At 43.2% G+C, this 15,646-nt stretch overlaps 2 protein-coding genes across 10 annotated transcripts in view; one reads left to right on the top strand and one right to left on the bottom strand.

Annotated features, from left to right (window-relative positions):
* The window catches only part of FBH1 (F-box DNA helicase 1), a 66,402-nt gene extending 63,191 nt beyond the window's left edge, over positions 1 to 3,211 (top strand). For all 7 annotated transcript variants that reach the window (XM_027772470.1, XM_006150068.3, XM_027772472.1 and 4 more), the window contains 2 exons: positions 297 to 428; positions 1,001 to 3,211. In XM_027772470.1, the coding sequence (XP_027628271.1) occupies positions 297 to 428; positions 1,001 to 1,171 (303 nt within the window). In that variant the 3' untranslated portion in view covers positions 1,172 to 3,211. The remainder of the gene's footprint in view (positions 1 to 296; positions 429 to 1,000) is intronic.
* Positions 3,212 to 12,509: 9,298 nt separating this feature from the next.
* The window catches only part of IL15RA (interleukin 15 receptor subunit alpha), a gene marked incomplete at its 5' end in the record, with an annotated part of 41,685 nt that continues 38,548 nt past the window's right edge, over positions 12,510 to 15,646 (bottom strand). For 2 of the 3 annotated variants that reach the window (XM_006150060.3, XM_006150062.3), the window contains 2 exon segments: positions 12,511 to 13,618; positions 15,158 to 15,233. In XM_006150060.3, coding sequence (XP_006150122.2) covers positions 13,507 to 13,618; positions 15,158 to 15,233 — 188 coding nt within the window. 3 annotated transcript variants of the gene reach the window in all.

Below are 15,646 nucleotides of genomic sequence, written 5' to 3'. Positions count from 1 at the left end.
ATCTTTTTCATTTTTCAAACTATCAAGTTTACCAAGAAGCTAGTTGGCATATTAAGTGTTCTCTGTTGATGCTTTGGAGGCAAGGATCAGTTTGAGAAACTAAAGAAAATGGAAAAGTCAGTGTTTTTCTCATTCTGGGACTCAGGATTCATCTAGCTGGTGCTTACAGCTCCTTAGTTGCTGGAGTTTCTGTTCTTTTCTTCTCGTTCAGGGACTCAGGGTTTGAGTAAACAGTGCTTACAGCTTATTAGTTGTTAGAGTTTCTATTATTCTCTTTCTCCCTTTTTCCTTTTCAGGAATACTTCTTGCAAGCAGAGCTGACAAGTAATGTTTTAAAAATGGGAGTGGTTCGCTGCTGCGTGGGGCAGTGTAACAATGCCATCCCTGTGGACACCGTCCTCACCATGAAGAAGCTCCCTATCACCTATGTACGTGGTGTTGACAATAACAGCATTCGCTCTCTGGATAGTTTAATTCATTTGTTGGCATTTTATTGCTTTTGAGCTACGTGCTTATCTGAGTAGCAGAGGAAGGAGAGAAGAGAGAAATATATGTAATCCTTTATTCAGGGCTCTTTATTTATGTGGCACAAGGGATGTGAAGTCTGCCCACATGCTGGAGACAGTATGACAAGACACAGTGTAATTAAGAATCATGTGGACATGCCAGAGCCTTTCAGTCCAGGAAATTGGGTTGTAGCTGGACACATAAAAGAACTATTTACCCAGAAGGCCTGGTTCAGTATTTTTTGCTGATTCATCTTTTGAGTGAAGAAGTTACAGTTTTTGCTCTGAGGGAATGTAGTGGAGTAGAATCTACCCTAGACGATAGTGGCATAGGGAGTATTACAGCAGAGGATTCACACAGGTTTGAAAACATCAGGATCGTGACGTGTTGTCCCTGGGCAGCTATGATAATGATGGCACTTTTTAGTGAGATTGTTACTTTATTTTATTTCTTTGATTGTTACTTTATCTCTTTGTTTTACCCATTATTGCAGAGCAACAGGAAGGAAAACAAGGGTGGCTACCTCTGTCACTCTTGTGCAGAGCAGAGGATTGGGCCTCTGGCATTCTTAACTGCCTCTCCAGAGCAGGTGCGCTCCATGGAACGCACCGTGGAAAACATAGTGCTGCCTAGACATGAAGCCCTGCTCTTCCTTGTCTTCTGAGACTGCGCATTCTCCGTGGTACAGCATGGCTGGCTGTGAACTTCAAGTATGGAAGAAAGCCAGTGTGGGGTAGGGTTCCCACTCCCCCGAGACTCCGAGCTCACTCACAGAGCACTTTCTGAGGAAGAAGAAGCCAACCAGAGCTGGGCCTGCCATCTCTCCATTCCCTACAGAGAGCCAGCTTCCACTTGCCTATCCTCCATATGCATCAGGGTGGGAAAGATGGGAGGTTCTTTTGATAAAAAAAAAAAAAAAACACATTTTATGTATTTAAACTTTTATTACAAGATTTCAATTAAACAGGCATCATAGCACTGCATACCACTGTGGGACATTGGCTTCAGTGCTATTTTTGAATGTCTTTGAATTCCCTCTTTTTAATAGAAACCAGTTTTACACTTTTCAACAGCTCCTTACTGTTTACATGACACATGAAGCAGAGTGATACTTAACGTCTAGGGTGATAATTAACATGCCAAAAATGAGACTGTTGTGCTATGGGGCGTCACGCATGTGTAAATGTAGTGTGAGCCTTTGCCATTATGAGACTCACAGCTTAAACAGGAAGGTGATGCCATACATGAAAGACAAATGCAAGATGATAGTAACTAGACTTCTCGTGTTCCCTGCAAGTAAAACTGATGATCAACAACACTTGGGAGGGAATGCGGAGGTGGCTAGCTGCTTTGGAGGAGACAGTAGATGAGAGATGGGAACCTAGTTCACTGCACTGGGGTTTCCAGGTTGTGTCGTAATAAATTATCATAGAAGCTACCAGTTGGAAAACTCTCATCACATAAGTGTGTATGGATCTAGAATCTGACATTTTGCCATTTAAGAGTTTCAGGATGCTGATGGCAGCTGGAGGGGATGACATGGCACCACCAAAGATTTTATGACATAAGTCTCTGAGTCAAGTCGAGCAGAGTCAAGATCTTATAACATCTTTTCAGGAGAATCATTCCAGTTACAGTTTGGAGGGGTCTTTAAGATGGTCAGATCAATGAAAAGGCTAATGGTTGTGATCTCAGCAAAGTTTGACAGCTAGTAAGCTGGAAACTGCAGTTGCAGTGGGGCTGGTGATGAGGGAGTGGACACATAGCTCTGTGGTTCCAAATGTTGGGTGCCTGGACAGCACCATTGGTCTCCCCACCATAGACCTTCAGCTCACTCTGAGGGTGCAGCCCAGCACTTGGCATTGGATAGGCCCTGTGGGTGACTCTGAGCACACTGAATTTTAAGAATTTCTGCTCTTGATAAATTAAGACAGTAGAATCCATAGGACTTAGTGCTTAGATGAGGTGGCAACTCCACAATAGCACCTCAGTATGACTCCCTGTTTTCTGGTTGGTTCTGCAAGTAGATGAGGGTACCCTTGTGACAGAAAAAGGAAGGTGTCACAGGTTTGTGTAAAAGTGATGAGTTTGATTTTGGGCATGTTAACGTTTAGGAATACTTGTGAGACATCCAACTAGAATGTTCTAGGAGATCATTGGGTAAGCAGATCTGTATTTCACCAAAGAGCCTTGGGCTGGAAGTAGAGGTTTTAGAGTTGTCAGTATGTATGTGGTAGGTAAGATAGTTAAATGTAAAGGTTTTGACAAGTTTATCCCAGAAGTATAAAGGATAAGAGCAGAGATTCAAGAAAACAGCCTGAGGAACACAGGCTTGGGGTAAAGGAAGGAAGAGGGTTTTGTGAAGAAGATTGACAACTGATTTGAGAGGAATGGCCCTCATGAGAGAGTTATTACTGAACTCAAGAGAGGAATCCGCTTAAGGAGAAAGTGCTCTTTGGTATCCAATGCTAAAAAGAGACCAATAAACTAGGGATGATGAGACGGTCCTTTAACTTTCACACTGTGAAAGTCAGTGCTTCTCAATAGCTGAGCAATTTCAGCAAGGCCAGAAACTGACAGTAAACAGACTTCAGTGGCTAAAATGTCAGTGTGTAATTTCTGGTAATTTGAGGGTTGCACGTATGTATTTACTTTGGTTTCTTCCTTAAACCATACTAAAATGATGACAAGAAGGACTTGGTTTTTTTTTTTGAGAGGTTTTCGCTATAGGGTGCGTGCGCTCACCAGAGAGATAGAAAGTGAGAAATCACCCCCCAGGGGGGATGGCCACATCGCAATCTCTTCTCCATTCTTCTCTTGGGATCTTGGGCATGCACGCACACGCGCCCAGCGTGAGTTTAAGCCGCCAGGTCCGGGACTTGACCATAGTCAACTACGTAGGAGTCTAGTGACATAGCCATTACGCTAACTGCTGGTCCCTAAGAAGGACTTTTTTTTAAGCCATAAGAACAAAGAAATCAGAAAAGAGAATGGACACAAACTTTAGGAATTGGAGAGCATATATGTCCTCTCTGAGAGATTGACATTTCCTTCTGTAGAGACTCTACCCAGCTTCAATGAAAACATTGACAGTGACATTAGAGGTTCCTAAGAATATAAGCTGACCAGATTACCTCATGGAACAAATCCTACCAGATTTTCAGTTTCATACACATCTTTAGTGCTCTGCTCTTACTATTTATTTATTTATTCTTATTCCCAGAGAACACATGTGCTCATCAAAGAGAGAGCATCCCCCAATGAAGGACATGGTGATGGTGCAATTTTTCTTTCTCCATCTTGACAATATTTTGGGTATAGATGCAGGACCGATGTAGAAGCGAATGCAGTGGAAGATGACAACAGTCAGAATTGTGAGTTAGCATTAACCAAGATGAAATTCAACACTATCCTTTCAGTGGATGTGTATTTTTTCCTCTAGAAACTTAGGTATGGGAGCAGAGATGTCAATGGTTAGATTCAAACACTGTTTAGTAAACACAGAAGTAGAAAAATGCGCAAAGCCCCACGTAGAACATCCTGCCAGGGAGCCCAGTCTCTGTGCACACACAATATACCCTGCTCCATCCTACAGAGGCATCTGCTCTGCCTCTGGGAGCAACCCAGTTGACCAGACAGGGATACTGATTATCTAAAATCAGGCCCCTTGCAGTGTCATGTTTTCCGGTCTGATCTTTGTCTATCTATCCTTCTCTGGTCATTCTGACTCTCAGGATTTGGGGGCATGTGGAATATCCCAAGAGACTGAAAACTGATAGCTTTGGGTCTTCAGCAGAGTCCCTCCAGCCCACTGCCGTAGATGAAGACCTCATGACATAATGCACCCCTACTTGAGCTCCCTCTAAACACCTTAAGATGCATATAGTGCACACACGTTCTTAGCGTTCAGAAGGGACTTGCTTCCTTGTTCCTTGAGCTAATTACAGATTCTCCAAGAGAGCCCAGTGCTTGCTGTCCCCCATATTTCTCATCACCAGTGAGTTTGTATATTTTGTCTTCCTACTGACATGGCCTAGGGTAGGAAAGATGGCTCTTCACACTCAATTGTCTGACTGCCTCACCCCTTAATTTGTTCTCCACTGCATCTGGCTCCTCCCATATCTTCTCTACTTCAGTCCACAGATTTATGTCCACTCAGTAACTTGAGTCTGCGACTCTTCATGTTCTCTACATCAGTAAGTTCTTCTGACTTTACCCTAGAACATATGCTGAATCCACCCACATCTCTTCACCTATTCTGCTTCTTGGACCAGGCCACTGTCTCATTCCACCTGAGCTGCCAACATCCTTCAGCTGTCATCCTTCATTTTCACTCTAGCTCGTCTCTTTCATTTTCCACATAGAAGGATGTGCAATCTTAATGCCATCCTCCTGGTTCAAACTGGCTTTTAGAGCCTTTTTCTCTGTAATTTGAATGTCAGCCTAAATTGGACTATAGGCAGAAAAGCTGGGTTTTCCTCTCTACTTTCAGGCTGGCTACCTATACTCCAAGATTATCTTCGAAGACATCTACTGTGGGCCCCAAGAAGTAGCCAACGTAGAATTAATCCAGACAGATTCTAGATTATTCCTCTTCTTCTTTTTCTCTTTAAAATGTATAATCCAAAGAGTCTGGATTTGTTTTTTAGTTATCATTTCCTTAATATATATTTTCCAAATCCAGGCCCCATGGTAACCAGGTTACATTTTAATCTGTTGTTTTATATTCATATAACAAAAGGTTGCTGATGTCCTAATTTAAACACAGTAGGGCCCTCACGACTATCTGTCTTGCCTCTGCTGCTCAGCCAACTCCACATTTTAGTGTCTCTTACAGCATCCCCAATTTCTTTAATATCCCTATCAGGATATTTTGGGCTCTTGGTAAACCGAAAGCACAACTCCATGGCACTAAACAGAAGTGTTATGAGTTCACCAAAGTTCCCAAGGAGGGCAGGTTATAGGGGTGCCCATCTCAGCAGCTTCATGGTGTTGCTGAGAACCCTGGTACTTTGTTTTCTTCCTTCCATTCTTAGGGTGTCAGCTTTGTCCCAAGGCTCTTCTGACCAGCTGCCTACAGCACCAAAAGGAAGGGTCAGCTTATTTTCTGGGTTTCTTAGAAGGAAGAATACTTTTCCCAGAAACTTCTCCAGCTAACCTCACATCTCATTGGTTAGAATTGGGTCACCTACCCATTCCTAAATGAGTCACTGGCAAAGCAAAATGGCTTAACCTTACCAAAATGTTCTTTCCAGGGGCTTGGGAGAAGTCAGCTTCCTTTGAGGCACATGACTTGTGAAATAAAATAAATTCTTAAAGGATAGAAATTCACTCTTAATGCTGAGTGAAGCAAGTCAGGCTATAAAACAGACATTGTATGTCTCCATGTAACATATACCAACTATCTACATGCTTTGGTAGAGACAAAGACTGGAGGACATAAAAGCATTGAAAATTGTTATAGAACTAGGGGCAAAGTGGAAGGAGAGTGGGAGAGGGGAAGAGCATAGGAAAGGAAATTTTGGGGAAGAAATAGGTAAGATATTTTCGGGATACAGATATGGCTTATTACCTGTTGATGATGACATGTATAGTATTCTCAACATTGCTGGATTGAGGTGTATATCATGCTGGGTAAAGTCTCTTTACAATCTAAATGATGTATAACGAATGTATAAATAATAATACTAATAAAAAATGTTAAAGTAAAATAAAATAGGTATCCACTCAGAAGGAACAAGGAGGGTAGGCAGCCACCCTTACCTGACCATCCAATATATAAATAGGTCTTATTTTGAAATAAAACCAATACTTATTAAGTGCCTCTATCAGGTAGATGGTATTTAGCCCTATGGATACTTTTAACTTTGTCCTCACAACAAAAATGGGAAGCAGAGGCTGGCAGGTAGTATGGTGGTTAAGGCACTGGACTCCTTTATGACTGACCGCGGTTTGAGCCCCGGACCTAGGAGCACTCTCTGTGTGTCTGTGTGTGTGTGTGTGTGTCTTTAGTCACATTAAAAAATAACAATAAAATTAATTTTTTAGGGGGAAAAAACTGGAAAACTGATGACAGAATCTCCAGAGAATAAAGGGACCTAGACCACTGCTCAGTGTCAAATAGAAGAGAGTATGAAAACTCCAGCACAGTCCACAGGCCCAAGAAATTTCCACAAGAAGAGTTAGAATTAGAACTCTTTCACAAACAATCTCATTAGGGACCAGCAGTTAATATAATGGCTATGTCGCTGGACTCCCATGTAGTTAAGAGCGATTCGATTCCCAGACCCGGTGGCTTAAACTCACGCCGGGCATGTATACGTGTGTGCCCAAGATCCAGAGAGGAGAATGGAGAAGGGATTGTGGTGTGGTCATTCCCCCTGGGGGGTGATTTCTCGCTTTCTGTCGCTCTGTCTCTATCTTTCCAGTTAGCGCACGCACCCTATAGCAAAAACCTCTCTCTCAAAAAAAATCTCATTAAATAGCGTAGAAGACCTTCAGATATTCTTAGACATGAGATTCTTCAAACCATACTTCCAATGAAAAAGTGTAAGGGCCTGATGATGGTGCAGTGGAAATGCAGCTGGGCTCATATGGGAAAGGTCTTGAAGTCATGTCCTGAACCTCCTTGAGCATGCCTGCTGTATGCATGATTGTGCCTGTGATCCAGGCTAGCTGAGAGTAGGGATGGGTTATGGCATGAAAACCCTGTTGAGGGTTCTCTCTCTCTCTCCCTTCCTCCCTCCCTCTCTCCCTCCCTCTCGCTCTCTCTCCCTCTCTCTCTCTCTCTCTCTTTCTCTTGGAAGGGAAAAAAAAAAACTGAAAGAGTAGGTGCAGTGATTTAAAAAAAAAAAAATTCACTAGAAGGCATTTACACCCAGAGAGAGGATGGGGGCAGAACATAGCATGGGAAAAAATAAGAAAGCACCCTCCACCTGGGAATCGTGCAATCCCTTTTCTTCCGTATCTCCCTCCTTTTGTGATTTTGGACATGCACGCACACCTGCTTGGCGTTTTGTTGCAGCCACCTTTTCCAAGACTCAACTGTGTAGTCAGCCATGTGGAGATCCAATTCACTTCACCACCAGGCCAGCACAGGCTGGCCTGGTCTATAATTTTACAGGACTGGTGGTGGCTGCTCAGAACTCTCTCTAAGCTCTCAATCCTAGGCTGCCCCTAAGGTTTCTTTGGAGTCTTTAAGGCTTCTTGGGATACTTGGAAAACATCAGCAGCCACAGGCAGGCCAGCTGACCTCAGACCACTTGGGCCTGGAGCAATCGGATACCCTCTGGGTTGCATTTATCTCAAAAGGGGCTTTGAAGATCACACTGCTGTTTTGTAGTTAGTGCTTTTGGCTCTCTTTCCTAGGAAGAAAGACACCTATGTCCATGATGAGGTCATCTCCCTGGGGAGTGGTCAGGATTTTGGCAGAGATCCCAAGGTTCTGCTGATTGCATTCAGTCTTGTAAGACCTTTGCTCTTCAGGGCAGCGCTTGTTTCAGTTTTGTTTAACAGTTTCCGAGCAGGCCTCCCAGAACCCTGCTACTAAGAGGCTGGTAGGAAACAGCAGAGGCTTCCCAGTCTGGCTTCTCACATCCACATTAGCCTGTCTGCCCAACTGCTGTGCTCCTTACTCGAACATGTTGCCAGCTTTCCCATTTGCATCTTTGCCTCTCACGTCCCATTTAGCATGTTTTCTGCTTGTGCATTTAAATTCCACCCATCCTTCCAACTCACGCCCCATTGTGTCTCACATACTCCTCAGATGTCCAAGCCTTTTAGTGAGCACTGCCTTTACTAGACTTGAGTGTCATCCCTGTGTTTAAAGCTCACATGGTATTTGTTGCCCACTAACTTGCAGCATAAGGTTTTGGTTTTGTTATGTTTGTTTTGATTTGTCTTATTTCTGACCTTGATAAGCACCAGGCCTCTTGTGTCTAGAAAAAGGAGAGATACACACCCATTTATAAAGTGCTTTCTAGTATTTCATTTGACTACCCATCTTTGTGAGAAGGCGTTACATGTGCCTTCAGCTCCACTTTGAAGAGGAGGCAATGTCAGTCCATATGGCTGAGTGACTCCTCCAAATGACAGAGCTGTAGAATTGACACCGGACACTCAGGTTTTTTAAGAACAAAGGTAGCATTTAGGGGAACCAGCAGTTAGTGTAATGGCTATGTCGCTGGACTCCCACATAGTCGACCGCGGTTCGCATCCTGGACCCAGTGGCTTAAAACTCACGCCGGGTGCATGTGCGTGCGTGCCCAAGATCCCGAGAGGAGAAGGAGAAGGGATTGTGGCATGACGGTGATGTCTCGCTTTCTGTCTCTATGTCTGTCTCTGTCTGTCTGGCGAGCACACATGCCCTATAGCGAAAATCTCTCCAAAAAAAAATGTAGCATTTAGCAGATGCCACATTAGTAGAAAAGACAATAGATGTTACAGGAACTCAGAGGCAGACAATTTTGCACATTTGAGTAGTTAAGGCTTCTTGAGGAAGGTAAAAATTGAGCTGGCTCTTGAAAGGTGGATTGGATATAGATAAAGTGGCAGAACAGGCTGGGTATTGCCCAGAGGGGTAATGATGGCAGAGGCACAGGGCAGGTCTATATGTCCACAGGGGAGCTGTTTCTCCGGTTGACTAGGTCACTTCAAGGGATCCCACGGCCTGGCAGGCCAGGAGAAGGTGGAGGTGGGTCATGAGAACAGACTTCCTCTGGAAAGTTACAGCCTTATCAGACAAAATAGGACTGTTGGAGGACAAGGGAGAAGGGGAGGAAGGTGAAATTCTTGTGAGCCCTCTAGATTTTTCCCCTGTGTCTTCATTCCAATATGGGGGCTCCATCCTTATCCAAGCAATGCTCTGCCTTTCAGCCAAGAAAGTTGGCAGGGGGAAAATTGAGCTATTACTCAACAACTTATGGGTTCAGATTCTTCTGTTGCATTTTTTGGATTTGTTGACTTTGCATTTCTCTCTTAGTCCATTGTTGTATTGCTAACAAATACCTGAGGCTGGGTCACAATAAATAGATGTTTATTCAGCTCACAGTTGGGAGGTCTGAGGCCCAGGGACCAATTTCTAGTGAGTCTTACAATTTGGTGGAGGCAGGATCTTGAGCATAGCAGCTAAGTTTCTGCCTGTTCTGGTTTCCTTCCCTGCTTGTAATCCTGCCAGAACTCAAATATAGGGGCCCTCAACCCTAATGACCATACCACAACCAAAGACCCCACCCTAGGATACCATGAAGGCATTAAGTTTTCTTCCTTCCTTCCTTCCTTCCTTCCTGCCTGCCTGCCTGCCTGCCTGCCTGCCTGCCTTCCTTCCTTCCTTTCAGAGAGATTTTTGTTCTAGTGTACATGTGCTCACTAGAGAGTCAAAAGAGACAGAAAGCAAGAAATCACCCCCTAGGGGGGAAGGCCACTCTGCCTCCATTCTCCTCTTGGGAATTTGGGCACACAGGCACATGTACCCAGCGTGAGTTTGAACCTGCTGGATCTGGGACTCGAATCATGGTAAACTATGTGGGAGTTCAGCGACATAATCATTATGCCATCTACTGGTCCCAGCATTAAGTTTTCATTGAACCCCTTTCCAGTACAACCAAGTCCCAATACATGAACTTTTGGAGGACAAACCGTTATTTAAACTCTAACAATTTTTGAGATAAAATTCAGGATAGTTATAGAAGTATGTAGGTTTCAGCCTGTGGCTTGAATTGAGACCTCAGGGCTTTGAGCTTTTTATTCCCCTCCCTTTTTTAAAAGAATTATTTAATTATATTCATTGTCACTTTATTTTATTTTTAAAAGTCAACCAAAGAGAGACAGAGAGGGAAAGTGAGAAAGCAAGTTGCCAGGTCTGGGACTCAAACCAGGGTCACCCACGTGGGAGTCCAGCTGCCTTAACTACTATGCCACCTATTGGCCCCACTTCTCATTCCCTTTTCTAAGATTTCTCAGTGCCATTAAAGTAGCCACCTGTGCTGTTGGATTTCTCTTACCCATACCACTTGGGGATGGAAGTAATGCCGTCTTCTAGGGTGAGGCTTTTAGTGGACAGTCCATCCCAAGTAATTTCTGATAAACTAATTTACTGCATGCCATGGGATGCTCTATCCTTATCTCAGAATATCAGCAGAACTTAATTCTTTTCTATCCTTTCTAAAGCAGATAACCAATTGCATACCTCCCTGATTTTCCTACTTCTCTGTAATTTGCAATACCCACTTCTGGTACCAAAATTCATATGACTTAGGAATTTTTCAGTGATAAGTAATGGAAATGGAATCTGTTCAAAGTGGGAGAGGGAGAAAAAAATGTATTGAAAGAATATCATGGGCTCATCAAATAACAGAAAGTTGGGAAGATTGGGCTTGGGAAATGGATAGGAACCAGAGCTCCTGGAGGGAGAGCCAAGGAATAGGAAACATACACCCACGTTGATACTTGTCAGGCTATTGCTGGGCACGGCTCTGTATCATCTCTTAAGCCCCCTATGAGAGGCTCTGTTGGCCAATGCAGGTCAGGTGCCCACACCAGGCTAACACCTTGTTAGCCCCTTTGCATTAGTGGGTGATGAGGAACTGCAACATGTTGGAAGGCTTCTGAAGTTGGAGAGGAGTGTGTGTTACATCCTGGATAGCTAAGAATAACAAAAGTAAAATGTGTAGATTTATGTGTAGACAGGCATTTTGGAGAGGGAGGTGTAAATCAGATTGCCCCATAAATATAATGTTTAATATTTATAACTTCAGGGAAAATATTCACACACTGTGTTCTGACATGTGCCAGGTAGTATGAGGTGTTAAGGATATTATGATATGGTCTAGGCTGAGCCTGCCTCAAAGAAGCACAGACTTGTGGGAAAATAATGACAAAATGACAGAGCCTAAGCTGTCTTTTTAAATTCTGGGGTTGGAATGTAGCTAGTAGTAAAAGGTTCTTAATAAGGAAAATGGAGTGGGGGCCAGCAGGTGGTATGGTGGTTAAAGGTGCTGGACTCCCACATGGTTGACTGCCATTCAAGCCTTGTACCTGGTAGCGTGCTTTCTCACTTTCCCTCTCTATCTGTCTGTTTCTGGTCAAATCGTAAAATAATAATAATAATAAATAATGGTTTTAAAAAAACCAGAGTGTACAACTGGAAACTTGGAAAGATTCTTAAATGTATCTTTTAGTCCCTTCCCTCCTACTTCCTCATGATTATAAGAGGGTTTTAAGAGAAAGGTAAATGTCTTATTCTAGACTAAGGAAAATCAAGGCAAAATAAAAAATACAGGGACCTGCTGGTCCTGTAATTGGCGTAATAGCTATGTTGCTAGACTCCTATGTAATCGACCACAGTTTGAGTCCAGGACCCATTGGCTTAAACTCATGCCGGGTATGTGTGCGTGTGTGTCTAAGATCCTGAGAGGAGAATGGAGGAGAAGGGATTGCGGCACGGCCATCCCCCCGGGGGGTGATTTTTCACTTTCTGTCTCTCTGTCTCTGTCTTTTTGGCTAGTGCACGTGCCCTATAGCAAAAACCTCTTTTAACAAAGAATAAATAAATAATACAAATATGAGTGATCCATTTTCTTTATGGCAAATGTTGTAGAGAGCAGGAAATGAGGGAAAAAGACAAAGTGTAAATGATTTAGATTTGCAGCCAGATGAAAACATCTGGACTGAATGAAGGCTTAATAGCTGTAGAACTTTCAAATTTTCTGAAATTAAACTGATGCCATGCAGATGGCAATGAGAAATGGCACTTTGAGAGCCTCTGGTATCTTGTGAAACGGGTGTTGGGCCCATGTTCCACCTCCCAAACACTTCTGGCTATTTTCCTTTTGGGGACGTAAGAGGCACTTGGTCACTGGTTTATAGTCGAGGCCACTCCTCTCCTGCTCTTTCCCCAGCCCCAGCTCTGTTCAGGTTCTGACATTAATGAAGATGTGTGAGCTAGGCCTCAGTGTTCTCATCTGTAACATGAGGTGAAATTAGGCCTATGATTTAAAAAATAAATCATAAGTAACAAAGGAGGAGAGAAAAAAGCATCGGGAAAGGGTAGAGAGGCCAAGTGTACATTACTCAGCTAGCTGCCACCAAATATCTTAGATCATGTTGCTTCTCTTCACATGGAGATTGTTAGAAATCCCCCAAAAGAGATTTGAACCAGCTTAGGCAAACTTCTCACTTTTTAGAAAGAATACTTGTGCTGAGTAATTTTGCATTCTGCATTCCATACACTCTTTTTTTCCTTTGTGCAACATTTCTCTTTAGCGATTCTCTTCGTGCATTTTTTTGTACTGAAAATAGATGTTTTATTTTATTTATACAAGGGACAATCTCAAAATACAAATCATTATAATATGTATCTACATATTACACAACGGACAAGGAGGTACAGATGCATGTGTATGTAAAATGTCACTGTGTTCAGTTTTCTTCTTTGTGAATCCTTAAACCAAGAAGAGTCACTGTATTCCATGTCTCTTTCACTTTCCTCACTCCCATTCACCTCATGCAGTGCACCTGGAAACCGAGTTCTTAGGCGTTCAAGTGTTGGTATCCTCCCTCTAGTCATGTCCCAGGCCGAGAGGAACTTTGTAAGGAGCTTTTACAGCCTCATACATAGCACTGTTTTTCTATAAACCACAAGTCAGAATGAGGGACAGGCTGATAAGTTGTCCTGAATCAATGTCATAACCTGACTTGAGTCTTCTGCTTCCTCAAGGCGAGCTTTAGCTGCTTGGGCTTTGGAAAGCTGTCCTCTGCACCTGAGGCAGGTGAGCAGGTGAGTGGGCAGGCGAGTGGGCAGCCAGTGTGCATCCCAGTGCTCAAGAACCTATTCACTCCTGCAGGAGGCACCTAGCAGGGCATAGTTGGTAGATCACAGCAGGACATTTGTTTATACTGGTGGGCCTTTTCCTGGTGCCTCACTCCTTATGTCTCTTCCAGATCCTCCTTAGCTAAAGCCTTCTTTGCCCTAAATGTAGCTGGGTTGACTTCTCCTGAGTTTCAGAGGTTGTGTGGATAGTTTTCTGGGTCTTCCTGTGGGCTGCTGGTTTCACCCGTCATTGGCGTGGCTTCCATGATTTCCATTTCAACATTGGGTGGTTGGGGAGTTCGCCTACAAAGCAGATGACCCACAGGTTTTCAGAAAGGGAAAGGGTCACCCTCCAGTCAGCAGAAACTTTCTGTTGAACATGTATGTGCAGCACTGTGGATTACATTAGTGATGTAGCCCCTGCCTGCATGAGTCAAGAAGTTCTCAATGATCTATGTTGCCCAGAGATAGAGAGAATGCCTAAGGTGGTATTGCAGTCCTATTTTGATATTTTTAACTTTCTCACCCAGCAGAGATTACCATGATGTTAGAGCCACTCAGTCCACCCTTGGCCCCAGCTTTAGCCCTACTCTGTACTTGCCAATCTTATGCTAAAAAGAAATTCAAGTGGCAGGAACAAGAAAAGAAAAGTATAGCCAGGATCTTGGCCACACTACACTTTATCATCATCTTGATAAAGATGACTTAACATGCATAAAGCTTTTAACACAGTTCTTAGCATTGTTAATAAATAAACAACTAAATATGTTAACTAGCTTCTGAATAACAAGAGTAGGAGAGGCAGCACATTTAGATAACATGTCTGCCTGTTTGTCATGGAGCCACCTGTTTTTAGGCCTTGAGTATCTGTGTTGAGCACCTCCCATGGGTTATATAATCTCTTCAGGAGGATAAGCAACTTTTTAGATTATTTTAAGGTCAGCAATTTGAACTTCTTGGAATGAAAGCTGAGTTATAAATTAGGCCTATAGGTCAATTCACCAAAAACAGTGAGCTAAATGCCAATTTGCTGGCAAATTACTTAATAACCAATTTGCAAAAAAAAAAAAAATCAGTTTACAGACAAAATTCACCAAATGACCAATCACACGTATCAAAATCTCTAGTTCTTCTTAAAAATATATTTATGAGTTTTGGGAACCAACAGTTAGCGTAATGGCTATGTCACTGGACTCCCACGTGGTCGACCACGGTTCGCGTCCTGGACCTGGTGGCTTCAAAACTCACGCCGGGCTCGTGTGCGTGCGTGCCCAAGATCCCAAGAGGAGAATGGAGGAGAAGGGATTGCAGCGTGACCATCCCCTCTGGGGGGTGATTTCTCGCTTTCTGTCTCTCTGTCTCTCTCTGTCTGTCTGGCAAGCGCACGCGCCCTATAGTGAAAACCTCTCAAAAAATAAAAAAAAAATATGAGTTTTTTCAAAAGTAAGTAAATATTTATATTTTCCTCTTATAAATGTCTTATTATTTTCATGACTGTATCATAGGAAGAATTGATACAAATTGTATCTTCACCAGATTGACCATTGGGTGCAGTATGTCTTTCTGAATTGGCTTTTGGTAAATTGGCCATCTGCGTCATCATCTTGCAGCCTCCCACTGGACTGGTGGTGTGAGCATGAGTGCAGAAATGAAGGGTCCTCTAGGGCTCTCAGTGCTGTTAAGCCCTGACACTCCTTCTGGCTGAAACAGAGCTGGTGAGTATGGGAGTAGTTGGTCAGGAAAGGGATTCTCCCTTGAAGAAGACACCTGCAATCATCATGATGTAGCTCTCCTTGTGGGAAAGAAGAACCTTGTCCAGGGTGATTCTCCTGTGCTACTCACCTGGATTTGATGTAACACACCAGAAGAGAGACCACACACAGTACGCAGAGCAGGGTGACAGATGAAGAGATGGCCACTGTAAAAGAAAAGATTAACATGGGACCATGCTGAGCTCCCAAAACACACTCTTTGCTAAAAATTGGAAAATTCTTTACAATTTACCTTTTTTTCTTTTTTTTTCACCAGAGATACAGGGAAAGTATGAAAGCATACGACTATGCTGTAGTCCCTTCTCTTCCATTCTCTTCTCAGGATTTTGGGCATGCATACACATACACTTAGCATGTTTTTTCATGCTGCCAGGTTTTGGACTTGAACCGTGCAGCTGGCCATGTGGGATCTAGCTGCCTCAACTGACTGTACCCACAATTTACCTATTCTTGCAGAGAGATTCAATTGCCTTCCAATCAGCTTACCATCATTAACATTTCTAGAGGACAATGCAATTCGATCTACTCTACATCAAGGTAAAAATATGCCCCCTTTACT

Source organism: Tupaia chinensis, unplaced genomic scaffold, assembly GCF_000334495.1.
Source record: "Tupaia chinensis unplaced genomic scaffold, TupChi_1.0 Scaffold000275_1, whole genome shotgun sequence".
NCBI lineage: Eukaryota > Metazoa > Chordata > Mammalia > Scandentia > Tupaiidae > Tupaia > Tupaia belangeri.
Note: the sequence above shows the minus strand (reverse complement) of the source record. Positions and strands in the feature narration are given on the sequence as shown.